The sequence below is a fragment of the Emiliania huxleyi genome (genome assembly GCF_000372725.1).
Source record: "Emiliania huxleyi CCMP1516 chromosome Unknown EMIHUscaffold_151, whole genome shotgun sequence".
Taxonomy (NCBI): domain Eukaryota; phylum Haptophyta; order Isochrysidales; family Noelaerhabdaceae; genus Emiliania; species Emiliania huxleyi.
The window spans coordinates 38,407-56,165 of record NW_005201080.1 but is presented as its reverse complement, the minus strand read 5'-3'; the positions used below and the strand labels follow the sequence as shown (position 1 = coordinate 56,165).

Genomic DNA, 17,759 nt, shown 5'->3' with positions numbered 1-17,759 from the left:
CAGCATACTCCCACACACAGGAGGCGGGACACGCGCACACCACCGACACAACTCGGTTCACCAGTTCTCGTGCTCGTGCTTCGTGCACGGTGATGCTGCCAAATTTCCACCACGCCACCGCACCGGAATCGGAATCGGAATCACCTCGCTCTCGCTGAGATCTCACGCTCAGCTCGCCGCCCCCAGCGCCAGCCGCGCAAAAGCCGACTCCGGCACCGCAGCGCCGAGCAGCTCCTCGCGCAGCCGGGCAGCGGTCGGCCGCTCCGACGGCTCGAAGCGCGTGGCGAGCCGCACGAGCCGCTCCGTCGACCCGCTCACCGGCGGCGGCTCGTCCTCCTCTTCGTCCTCCTCCTCGCCGCATGAAAAGGGGTCGTTATCCCGCACGCGCCGCAGCAGGGCCGCGGCATGGCCGCTCGCCTCTGGCCAGCCGCGGCTCCACCCCTCCGCGTCGGCCTGCGCCTCGGCCGCCTCCCAGTCGTACGGCGCGCGGCCGCGCAGCAGAGAGAAGAGTACACACCCCGCCGACCAGACGTCCGACGCGCGGCCGTCGAAGTGCTGTGCGCCACCGCCGCCCGCGAGGTGGCGCTCGGGAGCCATGAAGTTGGGCGTGCCTCCCCTCTCCGCCACGCGAGGCGCCGCCTCCGGGTCGAAGGCGGACGCGCTGCCAAAGTCGACCAGCATGAGCGAGGCGGCGTCGGGCACTGTGACGAGCACATTCTCGGGCTTGACGTCGCCGTGTGCCACGCCCTTGCGGTGGGCGTGGGCGAGCGCCTCGAGGAGGAGGGCCGTCAGCCGCCGCGCCTCCACTTCGCTGAGCAAGCCACCCGCCGCGCTCGCATGCTCCCTCAGCTCGACGCCCTCAAAGTACTGAAGCACGAGCGCCGCCCGGAGCGCATCTGTCTGGTACGCAAACAGACGCGGGAGGAGCCGGCTCGCGGGAACATCAGCGCCGGAGAAGAGGCGCGCGAGCATCTCCGCCTCGTGCGCGACGTCCGCCGCGCTCGTCTCCTCCTCATCATCGAGCGCGCAAACCTTGACAGCGACTGGCCGCGAGAGGCCCATTCCGGAATGTCGGCCGAGCCACACGGCCCCAAACATACCCTTGCCGAGCGGTCGCTCGAGGGTGTAGTCCTCCAGCCCGGGAGGCAGCTCGGGCGGCTCCGACGCCGCGCCTCCAAAGCCAAAGCCTCCAAAGTGTGCATTTGCGCCGCAGAGCGCCGCTGCGAGTGCTTGGCGCGGCGACTTCTTTTGGATGCGCGCGCTCCAGCTTTTCTTCGAAGGCGGCGGGCGGGGCGAGTTGGAGCTGAGCGGAGCGAAGACGTGGCGGAGGGTCTGAGAGGCCGAGGCGGACATCGTTTTGAAGTGGTTCGGACCCAGCGGCGAGGCTGACATTGTTTTGAAGTGGTTCGGACCCCGCGGACAAATTTTTCTTTTGTATTGTCTTGAGCACTTGAGCACTGGATTGGGTCGATTCCGCATGGTACGGGACCCCTCGATCGTCTCGCCCTCCCTCACTGGTATGTTCATTGGGGGGGGTCATAACAAACACGGTACAGGATCGAGGTGCACGCTGCTTGCTGAAGCAGTGTCGTCCCCCCTCTCTCTCCATCATTCATCTCACTGGGTGGGAGACGTCGGCGGCGATGGCGGTGTGACCGATCGAGCTACAAGAGGAGCTTGTTCAGCAGGATCCGGGTTAGGCTGGCGCACTGCCTCACTGGGCCTGAGACCGCCGCTCGCTTCCCGTCACCGTCTCGGGTTCGTGTGGGATCGAACCACTCCGGGATGGGCAAGCCCATCGTTCTGAGTTGTGCCTTTCCTTCACCTGCAAGAGATAGCAGAGAGTATGTGCGCCGCGTCAGCTGGACCCAGGGGGCGGGAGAAGGGAGGGGGGGGGGGGGGGCTCTTCCAGGCGAGAAGGGCAGCCATAGCAACTTCGAGGCGTACTACAAAATGACGAAGAGTGCTCCCGCTCCACGCCAGCCCAAGTCCGTGACTCTCCTCCATCCCCATCCCATCACGCGCCACGGAGGCAAGAGGGGACAGAGGCAGACTCAGCTGCTCTCGGGTGATCTCGCTTTGGTGGCCGAAGGACCCGATGGTCCTGTCACATTCGCGTTCCGAGTCGTGGGGGTAGAAGATTGCGGGGGGGCATCGAGTCAGCACATCTTTGTAGTACAGCGGACCACCAGAGGCTCGCCGGCAGCATCCGCAGGGAGGCAGCATATCAGGCACCAGTCTTCTGGAGAGCTCAACAGCTGCAGCCGCGATGGCAGAGTCGGCCGCGGTTCGAGCGAGCAGCTTTTTTGGCTGCGGGATCGAAGCGCGGAAGGCTCATGCCCTCGCGGAGCGACGCGGGTCGCGCGGCGCGCGCGTGTGCAAAATGCGCCGACAACGACAGCGACGACAGACGCCTGAGCGCTGAGCGACTGAACGACCCTCTCCGCAATCGTCACCGCCGCCATTTTGACGAGCAGCGCGAGCGCGCTCGTCGGCGGCCAGCCGTCGCGGGCCGGGCCCGCGAGCCCGGCCTCAACCGGCCGCGGCTCTTGTATCTTTTTCAGTGTATGTAGCTCCCACGAGAGTGCGTTTGACGGACCCTAGTACGCTCAAATGTATCCATGATCTGGATGCTAGGATGTGTGAAGCAAGATAAAGTGTAGTAGCTCTTAAAGCCGTACGACAACACTACGGCTCTAGAGTCTAGACTCGCCAGCCCCCTGACTGTGTTCTGAGAATGACGGTGATCGCTGTGTGATGAGCATATGAGTCATGAGCTCTCAGAGGACAGAGCTGTCAACAGACAACACCACCCCACCAGCCGCGCAGCGCTCGGGTGTGAACAAGAATGGGGTTGAGTCATCACGATCTCGCGATCCTCCTCCGCAGCCCGAGCGACCGCGCGTCGTCGGCCCCCGCCGCCGCAAGCGCGCCGGCACCCCGCCGCCGGACCGCCTCGCGTGCCCTGTCGAGGAGCGGCTCGTCCGCGTCCGACTGCTCGCGCGCGGGCGCGGCGAACCAGCCGCGGCGGCAGAAGCTGAGCACGTGCAGCCACAGCTCGGGCGGCAGGGGGCTGCCTTGCGCGCTGTGGGCGCGCAGCAGGCTGGCCGCCTGCCGGTCGGGCGGCGGGAAGGACCAGTGCCACGCCGGGTGCCAGTGCATCGCATCGGCGGGCAGCCCGCGCCGGCCGCTTGCGACCGCCAGCGCGTGCGCCAAGCTCGCCAGCCGAGGGACGCGTCTCCGCGCCGCGAGGACGGCGAGGTCGCGGTCGCTCAGCAGCGCGTGGGGCGCGAGGAGCAGCGCGCACTCCCAGTGCTTGGCCTTGAAGGGGGAGGCGACCAGCGCGCTCACCAGTGGGGTAAGCCGCCACCTGTTCTCGGCGCCCACCAGCGCGCGGAAGTCGGCGGCGCGCAACAGCTGCCGCAGCACGCGCGGCTGCTCGACCGCCACGTGGAGCGCAGTGTCGCCGTCCGAGTTGCGCGAGGAGGGCGACGCGCCGCGACGCAGCAGCTCTTCGCACACGTCCTCGTAGCCGTACGAGGCGGCCGTCACCAGCGGCGGCGACCAGATCTCCCACGCCATCACCTGCGGGCACGGCGCGTCGGCCGAGAAGCCCTTGTCGAGCGCTAGCCGCACAGTCTCGAGAAGCTCCCGCGGCGCGCCGGCCGCCTTTGTCTTGCGCGCGCCGACCGCACGGATCACGGGCGTGATCAGGCCGAGTGGGCCGCTCCTCGCCTCATCGATGAGCTCTGGTGAGGCGGCGAGCAAGGCGGCGCGGGCGCGCAGCACCGAGCAAATCTGAGCCGCGTCCACAACCCGCCGCCAGAGCTCGGCCGCGTCCTCCTGCCGCTTCGCAGCGCGCCAGTGCGGGTTGCGGCTGCGCATCGTTCTTGCAACTGGTGCTGCAGTGCTGCGCAGTGAACAGACTGCTGCCTGCAGGCCCGCTTGACCTGCGTGTGAAAGAATTTAGCTTGCCTCGGCTGTGGCAAGTCAGGTGCTAGGAACCTCGATCGACACATGCCTCTCACTGCCGAGCAAGAGAAGGCGCTGAAGCCGCCGCTGCTTTTAAAGGGCACGCTGGCGACCGACGCCTCCCTCGAGCCCTTCCGTTTTGTGTGAACAGACGGGGCCCGGGGTTGTGCGTTTATTTATGTGAACAGACGTCGATGAGCTCACTAGCAGACGTCGAGTACCCGCCATAAAAACGGTATGTCGGTGGAGTGCTCTCTACTGCCGCGGCGCCCCTGTCGGTTCGGAGGCGCCCGGCGGCCGCGCGCTTGGTGCCGACGTCGACCGGCTGCTCTCGCGGCGCCGAGACGGCTTTGGTCACGTCTCGCGCGCTGCGAGGTGTCTTTTGGCATGTGAGCGCTTGCCAAAGACGCCAGCAAGCTCGCCTTCCTTGCCTGCGGCCGCGGGCGTGCGGGCGGGCCCGCCAGGCTCGGCGAAGCTCGGCGCGGGTCTTCGAGCTCGCCGCCGGCGACGAGCCAGCATGGCTCGTCGCTCGACGGGAGCCTGTCCAGCATGCTCTGGGCATGCTGTACAGCATCGCCAACTCTCTGGGATGGTCTACAGGGACAGGGCGGGCCGTCTCGGCCGCGATAGCGCGCTCAATAGTACGGTACCACGACTACGAGCTCTCCGATCGGGCCGCCGACAGCGGGCTTGCGCAGCGCGCCGCTCGACGGCAGGCTGCTCCCCACCCTTCCAACAGCATCTGCTGTCTCGCTTCTCTCGCTGCGACCGCATCTGGGGGCCTGCGCCGACCGCCTCGCTTCGCCAGCGCTGCCTATGACTGCGGCACGCACGTCGGCTCGCCGCCCGCGTCGCCCGCGGCGGGCCCGCATAGCACGCCGCTCGTCGGGGGAGTGCCAAGGAGGTGTTGTGGAGTACAGGCTGCCTCGCTCAGACCGCCGCCGACGCGGCGCGAGGCCGCGGTCGGCGCTGCTGCGGGGCTCCTGCGCTGTGGGCTTCACCATCGTGTCCTGAGTACGTCGCCGACGCCACCTGCCGCTCGCCGCTGCCTTGCACTTCGCTGCCGTCAGGCAAACACACACACACACACACACACACACACACACACACACACACACACACACACACACACACACACACACACACACACACACACACACACACACACACACTATTAATAATCGGGTAATAATTATTAATTATTAATCCTCGGGCGGCGGAGCGGCGCGGCGGCGGGCGGCGCGAGGCGGCGGCGCGGCGAGGCAGCGGGCGACGCAGGGCGGGGCGGCGCGGCGGCGGGTGGTATAATTACTAATTAATTAATTAATAATGAATTAATAATCGTCGGGCGGCGGCGCGGCGCGGCGGCGGGCGGCGCGGAGCGGGGCGGCGCGAACATCTCTCATCTGCTCTGATCAGGCCTCCGGGCTTTGAGGCGGGGCAATGGTCGCGCCGCCCTCGACTCAAGGGGCTGCCTTCCACCCGTCGCTGCTCAGGCCGGGGGAGGGGGGGAGATCTCCTGTTCCTCGCGGAACGGGAGCAGGCCCCTCCTTGCCCGGTCTGCGATGCAGGGCGGTGGTCGTGCCATCTTCGCTTCGTACACGCAACCACCACGCCGCGACCGTCGCCGGCGCGCGACACGTTCCCGTAGGCCGGACTGTCCTCGTCGAGAGTGTGTGCCGCCAAGGCGGGACACACTCAGGGGCAGTGCCGACGGGACGCGGCTCGAAGGGTGTGGCTCCGCAGCGCGGCTGGCACTCGTCGCAGAGGCCTCACCTTCGAAAAGTCGGGCATGGCTCTCCCCGCAACTTTCTCGCTAACACGCGCGCCCCGTCGAGCCTGGGGCGGGCGCGCTGCGGCCGCACGTCTAACTTCGTCATAGTGCCACGACGTGCGGCCTAGATTTAGCACACGCGCCTCTGCTCGCAAACACTCACCCATTGAATTGTCACTGCCCGTGAGTGCGAGATAGGGCTAGCAGTAGGCAGCTAGCCTCTGAGGAGGGCGTCCATAGACACCTCACATGACCCCACACACGGTCTCGTCCGTGCCTCGCCGGCCGGCGAGATTGCTAGAGGTGGAGCAAGCTGCTCTAGCCTCGCATGTTACTCCTGTCGTCTGTTGTGATGTTGTGCCCTTGTTTGTTCCTCTTGGCACCTTGGAGTGCTGGGGGGGGGGCGACAGGAAGAATGTGGCCCTGAGTTATGTGTACGCCGACTCAGGGTGTGTGGCAGCCAGCTGGCTGTGTGTCTTGTGAGCTTGTTTGTGTCTGTGTGTCGCTCGTGCGTGTCGTCATCATCTGTCTCGCCGTCCACCCATACCGCGTTGGTGTCCAGTCCGAGCCTGGCTGTTCTTCACCTTTCTACCTACCTACCTACTAGCTAGAGCTCACACTAGAGGCCGTCATCGCATTCGCCCTGGGACCCAGCGCTGACTTCTGACTGTCGATGCTGTCTATCCCTTTCTCGACTGTCTGAGCTTGTGCGTCTTGGGCCGGGGTTGTGTTTTTGTGTGAACAGACGTCAGGCTGAGACCGAACGCCGGCGAGCGCAAGATTCTTTTATCGTTCGCGCTCCCAGGAGGAAAGGTTCGTTGGTCGGACTGTGTCCCCTTCCTATCAATCAATCAAACAGCACTGAGCACACGGGACTGTGGTGCGCACTGGCACCAACACATACACCACGGGAGCCGCCTAAAGCCTGGCGCGTAGAGGACCGCACGCACGCTCTTGCGTCTTGGTACTTGGAGTAGAGCCCCGCCCCCGGCGAGGCCTCAAAAGAGCAACCAAGACACCAATGGGTCACTCGTAGGTACCCTGGGTGGGCGGGGCCTCTACTCGCCAGGTCTAATCCCTAGAAACGGCTCCTAAACGCTAAAGCTTGCGCCGTGCGTAAACGAAGCAGACTTCGTCTTCGAAGAGCGCGGCCGAGAGAAAAAGAAAGAAAGAAAACAGACAACCCAAGGGAGGGATGGGAGGACGGCACGAGAGAGAGCTCCTGAGAGGGCTTGGGTCCCCCCCGAGGGAAAAAACGGCCATAAATAAATAAATAAATAAAAACGGACACCTCTCTACTGTGAGATGGGTAAAAAGGAACAGGTCCCACCCGCCCTTGCCGCTTGCGATCTTTGTGCAGGAAGTTTTCTTTGTGGGTGTGGTCGGGCGCGGGCGGGGCGCGACCGCTACGGCTTTAGCGGGGTGGGAAAAGCGCGAAATTCCATTTGGGACGCACAATTCGCACAACACATATTCATCATGCACAACACATTCGCACGGTCTTTGACTGAGTGAGAGAGAAAGAGGGTGACAGCGCTGGGAAGGCCCCACAATTACAGATTACACCCCCCCTGCCTCACTCAATGTAGCGGTCGCCGCCGCTCGCCTCGGTGGCGCAGATCGAGTGGAAGCCCTGCGGCACCCCGTGCCGCACCTCCTCGACGACGGCAATCGTGCCGACCACGCCCATCATGGCGGCGGAGAGGCCAATCACCACCGCGATGAGCAGCACGATGAGGCTCTGGGACGCGCCCAGCCGGCGGAGCAGCCAGTCGAGCCCGAGCTGGCCGGCGCACGTGCCAGCCAACCCGGCGCAAAAGAGGACGCCGGCGTACTGCGGGTCGAGGGCGCCGAAGAGGGCAAAGTTGAGCGCGGCGGTCGCCGAGGTGAAGAGGATCATGAAGGAGGCGGTCGCGCTCGAGACGGCGGGCAGCATCCCCATCTCGAGCATCAGCGGCCCCTTGACGATCCCGCCTCCGATGCCAAACATGCCTACGGACGACTCGGCGGTCGGACATGTCATGGACGCGGCGCGAACGGCCCGCCGCCTGGCGGGAGGCGCGCCGGCGCAGAGCCCTGCCCCCACGCAGAGCAGCGGGTAGAGGGTCGTGTTAGAGACAGTCCACTCGACGTCGTCCGGCAGGAACGGGTAGCCGATCTCGCGCCGGCGGGCGTGCCGCCGCATGAGCGCCGCGCGGATCGCGAGCGAGGCGGCGACGAGGAGCAGCAGCTGCGCGGCCCAGAGCGCGAGGTAGGCGGGCGAGCCGCAGCTCACGTCGAGCAGCGAGTGCGAGCGCGACGTGCCGCGCAGCAGCGAGAGGGCGAAGCAGGCGACCAGCAGCACGAGCAGGGGAAACACGTCGCGCGCGTAGTGGCGCAGCCGCCGCTCCGCGCGCATCAGCGCCTCGAGCTGGCCGGAGCGGCGCCGCGCGGCTGCCTCCGCCTCCTCCTCGTCCAGCGAGGCGGTGCGGAGGTCCGCGCCTGCGGCTGCAGCGCCGGCGAGGTTGAGGACGGAGCTGCGCTCGCTCGCCGCAGAGGGCTGCTCGGCGGCCAGGAGGCCCGACTGCTGGCTCTCGTCGGCGGCACAGCGCAGCCTCGCCCGCTCCTTGTCCCACCGCTCCCTCCCCTTTGCCCAGGTGCGCAACGCGGTGAAGCTGAGCAGCAGCACGAGCATCAACGTCGTCAGCCAGCTCGGGAAGATCTTGTTGAGGGTGGTGCCGACGAGAGCGCCGAGCATCGTCATCGGCTCCATCATGAGCGCCACCTCGAACGCGATGAGCGGCTTGCGACGGCTCGGATGCGGCTTGCAGAGGTTGAAGCCGAGGTTGGCGACCGCGCCGCCGAGGATGACGACGTTGGAGAGGGGCGTCGCCCGGCGCTCGGGGAAGCCAAAGACGAGGATCAAGAGCGGGATGAGCAGCCCTCCGCCGCCAATGCCGGAGCCGGACGCGAGCGCGGAGGCGACGATCGTGAGCGAGAACCCGACGGTGTCGTGCAGGTCGAGAGGGAGGAGAGACTTGTGGGCGCACACCGCCTCGGAGAGAGGCGGGAGGCCGTGACTGGTCGCGAACGCCCACTCGTGTGCCACGTCAATGTGGCACTCCATCTCGGGCCCACCCTCGCACTCGGAGTCGTCCACGCACGGCCGGCATATGTTGCCGTCAGTTCCCTTCGGCCACGGCGCGCAAATGTGGATCGGGCCGCAGTCAGAGAGTTGGGTGGACGGGCTGCACGGCGCCGCCGACACAACCCGCGCACTCAGCCAGCTCTCGGCGAAGGCGAAGAGCATCGATGTGCACGGGGTACGGAGCGTGCGCTCGCGGTGAGGGATACAACGGGCGTATGGCCGACGGTGAGATCCGCTGGGGTACGACGGCAAGAAACCCGAAGGGCGGAAAAGCCCGGCAGCTCCGGGGTCAAGGATGAAGAGGAGGTTGAGGGGGAGATTGTTGGAGTGAAGAGGGACGCCCGACTCACTGGCGAGGTACTTCCAGCCTGCTGTGGGAACAGCTGACGCAGCCTCTCGCCGAGGCTCGCCCCAGCCAGCAGACTCGGCCAGACAAAACCCCCGAGAGGCGTGGGAGTACCTCGCCAGCCGACTCACAACATCGATTATGCGCGCAGTGCGACACGCAAAACGTGCACGCGACGTCACCCGGAGGTTTCGGACCACGGGGTCTTCCTCTGCCCAGGCCCCGGCGGGCGTCATCGCGGCGCTCGAGGCAAATGCCGTGTCGGTCGGCCTTGCCGGTGGCCTCTTCCTCGTAGCAGGCGGAGCTGCTGTGCGTGCCTTTCACGAGGGCGAATCGGAGGCGAGGCGAGCATCTCCCGCTCGAGAGAGCGCCTACCTCGTGCAGGATCTCGAGAGCGATCTGGCCGTTGCGACACCATCTCGCAGCCCAGCCGAGCTGCCCTCCCTCTTCCTCCCGCGCGGCGGCCTGCCCGCTGCGGTTCTGCAGCGATCTAGGGCTCCCCTCTCGCCATCGAGCACGGTGCTGAGCTCGCTAGGACTGCGCGGTGCCCATCTCGAGCGGCTGAGGCGCGACGGAATCGTAGTCCTCGATGGCGCGCTCGGGGCAGACGAGCTGCAGGGCATCGCACAGGAGCTCAAGGCGGAGCGCGTCCAGGACCGGCTGTCGCGGAACCCCAACCATATCGCGAGCGGCGGAAACTCTGACCCGGTGCGCACGGACCGCACGCTCTTCCTCGACAGTGCGGTGCGGAGGGAGTTCAAGTCCGTATTGCCCTGCCTCACGCACGGCGAGCGGCTGCTCCGCTCAGTCGGGCACTTCTTGGAGAGAGAAGGGTTCGGCGGATTCCTTGCTCATGCCGATGAGAGTATTCCACTCCGTGTACCGGACGAGACGCAACTTGCCATCTACGGCCCGGGAGGTGCCTTCTACAAGCCACATCGAGACGGCGGGGGTGCAGAGGCAGCAGCCGGTCCACTCAGCCACCTCCGCTTGAGGGGACTCGGTCGGCGGTTGGTGACGGGCATCCTCTACCTCAACGACAACGGACCTAATGGCGCGCGGCCTTGGCGGGAGGAGGACGGCGGTTGCCTCAGGGTGTATGCGGGAGGCGATTCGACGTCCGAGTGCCATCATGTGGACATTCCGCCGATCGGAGGGCGGATGGTGCTGTTTGATGCGCAGGCGATGTTGCACGAGGTCAGGCCCAATCACCACGAACGCGCCGCGATTACGGTCTGGTTTCTCGTTGGATCGGAAGCATGACAAGAGCTCTCGCGCGAACCAGTCAGCGCCGAGGCTGGCTGGCTGGACGAGGTGCGCGGGGCTCACCCCCGCCGATAGTCGGGTGTGTGGGGGGGGGGGGGGTACCGGGCCGCGAGCGGACTCTTTTTTACATTTCTACATACACACACAAACAATTTTCTTGACAAGTGATCCGGAGCAGGAGAGGCGGTATGGAGGGAGCGGACCGTGAGTTGAGGAAATCGGAGGACGCGACCCACTTCGCCACAGACGGTCCCGCGCCTCGCCACTATGACGGCCACACGGCCGCAGCTCGTGTGCGTGTGGCCGGCTTTGTCCGGAGTGAATACTCCAACGCGCTCGTCGGTGACGGTGTCCTCCAACCTGCGCCGCGCTCGGCGAACCTCGACAGCGCTTTCGGTGGCATGCAGCTCTTTGCGCCTGAAGCCTGGAGAGCAGCTCCTCGGCTGCTCACACACTCTGCACAGTTGACACAGCCTATTGTGCGGCTGCCACAGCTGTGACAGCGATGGGCTCGCCCTCACTGGCCCTCAGTCACTTGTGCTGCGGCTTGTGTGAGCGACACTGCTCGGCGACTGCCGGCACACTGTGAGACCATGGGTGTGAGGTTAAACCACGCTACCAGCGCTTGGTCACATCGGCCCCGAGGTCAGATCCTTCTACTCTGTTAGTGACAAGACTTGTCTACTCGCTGGAGCCGAGCAGGAGGGCCCAGCGCACAACCCCTGGTCAACTCACGGTCCACACCCCGTATGTTGTAGCATGATTTCTATGCACCGCACACAGGACAGTACATCGGCCCGAGTCACCTAATCGACATCTTCTGACATCGGCCCGAGTCACCTAATCGATATCTGAGGGAAAACGGCGAGCAGAGAACTGTCACGGAGGCATGAAGCCTGCTCTTGCTTCTCAGAAGCACTTGCGGTGCACGATGGACGGGCCCGACTCGTCGTACTCCTGCTTCGAGATCCACATCTGCTGGAAGGTGGAGAGCGAAGAGAGGATCGAGCCGCCGATCCAGACCGAGTACTTGCGCTCCGGCGGCGCGATGATCTTGACCTTCATCGACGCGGGCGCGAGCGCGGTGATCTCCTTGGACATGCGGTCGGCGATGCCGGCGTACATGGTGGTGCCGCCCGAGAGGACGACGTTGGCGTACAGGTCCTTGCGGATGTCGACGTCGCACTTCATGATCGAGTTGTACGTCGTCTCATGCACGCCCGCCGACTCCATGCCCAGGAAGGAAGGCTGGAAGAGCGCCTCGGGGCAGCGGAAGCGCTCATTGCCGATGGTGATGACCTGCCCGTCGGGCAGCTCATACGACTTCTCGAGCGAGGAGGAGGAGGCGGCGGTCTGCATCTCTTGGTCAAAGTCGAGCGCCACGTACGCCAGCTTCTCCTTGATGTCGCGCACGATCTCGCGCTCGGCGGTGGTGGTGAAGGAGTAGCCGCGCTCGGTCAGCAGCTTGACCATCCAGTCGGTCAGGTCGCGGCCGGCGAGGTCGAGGCGCAGGATGGCGTGCGGCAGCGCGTAGCCCTCGTAGATGGGCACGGTGTGCGAGACGCCGTCGCCCGAGTCCATCACGATGCCGGTGGTGCGGCCCGACGCGTACAGCGAGAGGACCGCCTGGATGGCGACGTACATGGCGGGCACGTTGAAGGTCTCAAACATGATCTGGGTCATCTTCTCGCGGTTGGCCTTGGGGTTGAGCGGCGCCTCGGTCAGCAGGACCGGGTGCTCCTCCGGCGCCACGCGCAGCTCGTTGTAGAAGGTGTGGTGCCAGATCTTCTCCATGTCATCCCTGCAGGCGGGGAGAGACGGGCGTGAGATGGGTCCCGGGAGGGGGGTTGCGGGAATGGACTGGGGGGCGGCGGCGGCGGCGGAGCGCGCGCCAGTTGGTGACGATGCCGTGCTCGATCGGGTACTTGAGCGTGAGGATGCCACGCTTGGACTGCGCCTCGTCGCCGACATACGAGTCCTTCTGCCCCATGCCGACCATCACGCCAGGCTGGCGCGGCCGGCCGATGATGGACGGGAAGACGGCGCGCGGCGCGTCGTCGCCCGCGAAGCCCGCCTTGCACATGCCGGAGCCGTTGTCCACCACGAGCGCCGCAACCTCGTCGTCCGCCATTTTTCGGTTGATTATGCTATTAGGGACGAACGAGTTCGACGCTTTCCTTACCTTAGGGCACGTGGTAGGCGCGCGTGTCGTCCTCTTCTGTCCCGCTCTCTGTCTCTCTCGCTCGGGCTCTCGAGGGCGCTCGCTCGCTCTCGCAGTCTTGCACGCCGTGTACAAACGGAAGGTACAATCGTGCGTGCGTCCGAGTATTATGTGAGCGCTAAGATTATGGCCTATTTGTGGGTGGATGGAGGGTGGGCAGGGCACGTGATCGCGCGGCGTAGCGGGTACTGTCAAGTTTGGAACATGCGAATGGCATACACACACGCATGTCACGGTCGTGAAACGGAGATTTGACCGCGAGTCAACAGTCTTCCGTCGCCAAGCATGCTCGCAGAAAGCAAGGCGACGATAGCATTCCGGTGTGCCAACGGCGAGCTGGTGCAGGCGCGGCGCTTCGAAATGTGTGTCCTGAGCGCTCACCTCAGGATGCTGCTCGACGAGTTTGGGAGCGCAAATCTGGACCTGATTGATGCGAGCGACTTTGAGGCCCAGGACGTGCAGGACATCATTGTTTTGCTGCACGCGTTCAACAAGGTGGCCGTAGACACTTGCGTCGATAAAATCAGCGCTTCGGACGGAGCTGTACCAGAATGTTTCAACCTCAGCAAGATCGTGTGGCCACATGACCTCGTCCGGTTTGCGCACAAGTATGAGATCCCCCTGATCCTCGAGCTCTGCAAGTTTAGCCTCAACAAAGTCCAGGATGTGAGGGACATTCTCGCCTATGACGCCATTTCACCCGAGAATTCAGATTGGGCAGGCCCCGCCGTCATCGACTTTCTCATGAGGGTTCAACTGGAAGAGTTTGCCGACTTCGAGAAGGACGGCCCAGTGGAGGGCAGAGTGATTCCGCGGCTGTCGCCCGCTCTTATGTACAGGGTCCTTCAGAGGTGTACAGAAAGGCTGGCACAGACGCCATGATCGCACGGCCTGCCGAGAGCACGCCAACCACAAGCGCCTCCTGCTCTGCCGTGCCTGTCTGCCTAACCTGCTGACTGTGGACGCGCGGCGAGAGAGGTGCCTGGTGAGACGCGGCGGTGGCCCACTTTTCGCTTTCTTCTCTGGGTGGGTGGTGGGCTTGGTTAGACACATGATGCGTAAGTTGTTGTTCACTTGCCTCCCCCCCTGGCTGGGGAGCCTGGGGTGAGTGGCTGGCTGTGGGTCTATCTGGCTGTCTGGCTGCGCTATAACCGCAGCTCTTCCCTGGCCTGCCCCCATCCGCTCTGCCTGTCTGGCCAGCCGTGCGCTCGCCCGCACTCCTCGAGGACAGACCGGGCACCCATCTCCCGGCCTATTGATTGACTGATAGAAAGAAAGGCGAAGAACAGTCACAGGCTCGGACTTGGACACGCACCACAACACCATATCGTTTTGAAACGACAGGCACACGCACACCATCACTAAAACGCGGTATGGGTGTGGACGCACAGGCGAGAAAGAAATCTTTCACCACCTGACTTTCTTTATAGACAGTCGCGCAATATTCGCACGCGCACGACAAACCAAGAGGGCACGTGACACAACACATGTCACTTCGCGTCGGCTTGCGGATTACTGCTGCTGCTGGCGCCGCTGGCGCGTGGCTTGCACCTCCGCCATCCGGAGACCGGCGGCTGCCTCCTTGTTCTTCGGCTCGAGCTGCAGCGCCTTGTTGAAAGCGGCGACGGCCTCGGGGAACTTCTCCTCGGCCTGCAGCGCGAGCGCGAGCCGGAAGTGCGCCTTTGCGTACGACGGCTGCAGCGCCGCCGCCGCCTCGGCGTCCTCGCGCGCCTGCGCGTAGCGGCCGAGCTTGAGGAAGCAAGCGGCGCGGTTGCAGCGAGTGGCCGACGCGATGGCCGGGTCGACCGTGCCGCCCTCCCCGCAGTCCTCGGGCCCCGAGGCGGCGAGCGAGAGCGCCTCGGTGTAGGCGACCGCCGCCTGCTGGTACTCGCCCGCCTTGAAGGCCTCGTTGCCGGCCGCCTTTTTGAACTCGACGCGAGCGAGGTGGCGGCCGGCCGCGGTGCCCTCGGCGGTGTGCTGCGCCTTGGCCGCTGCCTCCGACTGCGACTTGACCATCTCGACCATCTGCTGCCGCTCCGCGCCGCTCAGCTCGCGGCCGAGCGAAGAACCGAGCATTCCCTGCACGACCTCGTCGATCTTGTCCGACTTCATCCGCGTCTTGGCGGCGAAGTCGGCGACCTCGCGCTCGGTGGTGGGGAAATCGTTGGACAGACGGACGATCAGCTCCGTCAGCAGCGCCCCCTCCACGTGCCTCGAGATGAACTGGTCCGTCTCTGCCGAGAGGCCCTTGTCGGGCATCTGCGCACGCAGCGTGCCCAAGTCGACCTCGCCGTCGAGCGAGGGCGCGTCGGCAAAGGAGAGCGCGAGGTCGAAGACGCCGGCCGTCAGGCACCGATCGAAGTCGGCCGCGCGCGCGTACTGCAGCTTCACGCCGCTGCAGGCGTCGAGCTGCACCGTCCTCATCGCGGAGGCTATCTTGACTGCGACGCCCTCGCACTGCCACAGCTCAATCGTCTCCGTGAGGACCTTGCCGTTGACGGCGACGGTGGTGTTGACGCACCCCTCAACGAGGAGTTTCACCGCGGCCACGCCCTCCCCCAGCACAACCTCGCAGTCAGTGCACTTGCGCAGAGTGATCACCGGCAGCGGCGGCAATCCGGAGGCGTTGAGCGCAATCCGCTCGCCGCTCCTGCCCTCGACGACGTGCTGCACCGCCTTCGATGGGCCGTCCAGCGCACCCTTGGCGCGCTCCTTGGCCTGCCGAAGCAGCTCGTTCTTGTCGGTCGGAGCCTTCCGCTCAAGGCCATCAAGAAGCCGCGGCTCTGCCGCTTCTTCGGCATCGCTGGCGAGAAGTCGAGGCCACAGCTCGGCCACCGCCTTGCGCAAGGAGAGGACGGCCTCGGCCCTGGAGCCGTCGCGCTCAACGCTCCAGAGAGAGTCGTCCACCACGACCACCGCAGCCAGCTCCCCTCCAACCGCCACAGCCTCCTCGCCCGCGCGCACGGCAAAGGAGCGCGGCAGGATCTCGCATGTGACCGAGCCGTCGGCAAGGCCCGCGGGCAGAGGAACGCGGACCTCGAGCTCCGCCTTCGTCTGCGTCCACCGGTACTCGGCGGTCTCGCCACCAGAGTACTGGCCTGGGATGTGCAGCATCTGGGGACCGTTAGATCGGCGACTCGCGGAGGCTGGGCGGACTCTCCTTGGCGATGCCACGGAAGACGAGAAATCGCACCGCCTGGCAAGGGGGGGCGACAAAATCCGTCTCCTTTCCTTGAAAAAAATCTTTCTCCCTCTTCCGTGTGGTGGCAGGCGTCGCGTGTGCCGTCCTCCCATCCGACGGCTAGCACCACACTACTCCTCTCCTTAAAATCCAACCCTTTCGCACAGAGGGCACGCGAGGTACGACCGTGCCCGGCCGTGCTATTAAAGCGACTCGGCTCTCTAACAGGCTGCAGCCCAGAGCCACACGGAGTCTACGCGCATCGCTTGTGCATAGCCTCGACCAATCTCCTGTTCACGGTGCAACCGTGAACAAAGAGCTTCTTCGAACCGTTACAAACACGACGCGAGCCGCCCAGCAGGGAGCCTGGGCGACTCGCTTTGACGCTGGCCAGGCCGGAGGCGAGTGCCGCCGCCAGGCCACGACCGACCGCGCCCGTCCTACGGACGGGCGCAATGGGCCAAACGGATCCGCGCCGCAGTGCGTGCAGCACCGCGCCGCCAGTCCAAGACATGCAAACCGCAGGCTTTGCAGCGAGGACCAGCCTGCTCAGCTTCGAACGAGGAGCCAGCAGCCAACAGGAGGACAGCAGTCGTCCACGCCAGCTGGAATGCGAGGACCGCCCCAGCCGCAGGTGGCCCCATACGTAATGCTTTGCGCAAAGCACCGTGCAAAAATGGCGTCTTTACATGGCCATGCAGCAAGCAGTGCCGCCAGATGAGCACACGGCCATGGGCGAAGTGCACCCGCAGGGCCAGCTGGCATTGCGTGGTGCACTCGCAAATCAACCCGCCCTCTCGTGCCAAGGACGGCGCGAGGGGAGCGCGAGCATCCACCAGCAGCCGTCTGGCTGCTGGTGTGAGCCATACTCAACACGCCGCGCGGAGCGGAGTGCGGAGCCATGAATGAGCAGTAGAGCCTGCGCCCCGAAGCACGGCCTGCGGCCCCTACCCTGCCGTCGGCCCGCCACTGGCGGCGTCGAGGACAGTTCGAGACGGTGTGCGGTGTCAGCCTGTGAGGCGCACTGCACTCGAACTGCACTAGTGGAAGCACCAACACGGCCCTCGGGCTGTTTGGGGACCCGGACGCCAGCGGCCCCCCGGGAGAGGGGTGTCCTGGTTGTGTCTTGTCTGAGTGCCAGCGCACGCAGCTATCTTAACGGCGTGAGGTCAGCAAGAACCCTCGCGGCGTAGTGCAGTCTGTGAGGGTGTGTGCCTGCACGGATTGCACAAGTAACAAATCACTCCTGTCGGCATTCCTCCGGAACGGGGCGACAGAACACGTGTTATTCCGTAGTCGGGATGACCACAAATCGTCAGGGCACTCAAGAAGAGGCCAGCCGGCACTTCGAGCTGCGCTCGACATGGGGATGCGCACAGTCAATATGTCAATGCGCGCCGCGCGAGCGAGTCTAAAGACTCGGTCGCGAACTTTCCGAGAAGGAAGACAAGTGGGGCGGCGGCGTCGACAGATATCGACGCCGCCGTCGCCGCGCATCATGACGAGTTCGCATTCCCCATGTGACCCTCTATACCTCACCTTCGAGACAAGCCAGGGTTCAACCCAATGGACCTAGTGTGGCGTCGAGGCCCGCACTGTCTGGACATGCGGGCCGCGGCTGACAGAACGGCGGGCTAGGCATTGAGAGCCCAGGAGTTTTAATTCGCACAGAGGGCACGCGAGGTACGACCGTGCCCGGCCGTGCTATTAAAGCGACTCGGCTCTCTAACAGGCTGCAGCCCAGAGCCACACGGAGTCTACGCGCATCGCTTGTGCATAGCCTCGACCAATCTCCTGTTCACGGTGCAACCGTGAACAAAGAGCTTCTTCGAACCGTTACAAACACGACGCGAGCCGCCCAGCAGGGAGCCT

General features: G+C 65.0%; 5 protein-coding genes across 5 annotated transcripts; 1 reads left to right on the top strand and 4 right to left on the bottom strand.

Annotated features, from left to right (window-relative positions):
- Window positions 1-168: 168 nt before the first annotated feature.
- EMIHUDRAFT_228852 (hypothetical protein) lies at window positions 169-1,392 on the bottom strand (the record flags this gene model as incomplete). Its single annotated transcript, XM_005786384.1, has 1 exon — window positions 169-1,392. The coding sequence occupies one exon, from the start codon at window positions 1,390-1,392 to the stop codon at window positions 169-171; it is 1,224 nt and encodes a 407-aa protein (XP_005786441.1).
- A 5,930-nt stretch (window positions 1,393-7,322) lies between these two features.
- Window positions 7,323-9,035, bottom strand: EMIHUDRAFT_111392 (hypothetical protein; the record flags this gene model as incomplete). Its single annotated transcript, XM_005786383.1, has 1 exon — window positions 7,323-9,035. The coding sequence occupies one exon, from the start codon at window positions 9,033-9,035 to the stop codon at window positions 7,323-7,325; it is 1,713 nt and encodes a 570-aa protein (XP_005786440.1).
- Window positions 9,036-9,360: 325 nt separating this feature from the next.
- On the top strand, window positions 9,361-10,482 carry EMIHUDRAFT_228848 (hypothetical protein; the record flags this gene model as incomplete). Its single annotated transcript, XM_005786382.1, has 1 exon — window positions 9,361-10,482. One exon carries the CDS (start codon window positions 9,361-9,363, stop codon window positions 10,480-10,482), a length of 1,122 nt encoding a protein of 373 aa, XP_005786439.1.
- An 888-nt stretch (window positions 10,483-11,370) lies between these two features.
- Window positions 11,371-12,620, bottom strand: ACT-2 (putative actin). Its single transcript, XM_005786381.1, has 2 exons — window positions 12,378-12,620; window positions 11,371-12,286 (listed from the first exon to the last, which is right to left on the bottom strand). The coding sequence occupies exons 1-2, from the start codon at window positions 12,614-12,616 to the stop codon at window positions 11,395-11,397; spliced, it is 1,131 nt and encodes a 376-aa protein (XP_005786438.1). The 5' UTR covers window positions 12,617-12,620; the 3' UTR covers window positions 11,371-11,394.
- A 1,485-nt stretch (window positions 12,621-14,105) lies between these two features.
- On the bottom strand, window positions 14,106-15,871 carry EMIHUDRAFT_441332 (hypothetical protein). The gene has a single exon (XM_005786380.1). The coding sequence runs from the start codon at window positions 15,818-15,820 to the stop codon at window positions 14,219-14,221; it is 1,602 nt and encodes a 533-aa protein (XP_005786437.1). The 5' UTR covers window positions 15,821-15,871; the 3' UTR covers window positions 14,106-14,218.
- Between the last annotated feature and the right edge of the window lie 1,888 nt (window positions 15,872-17,759).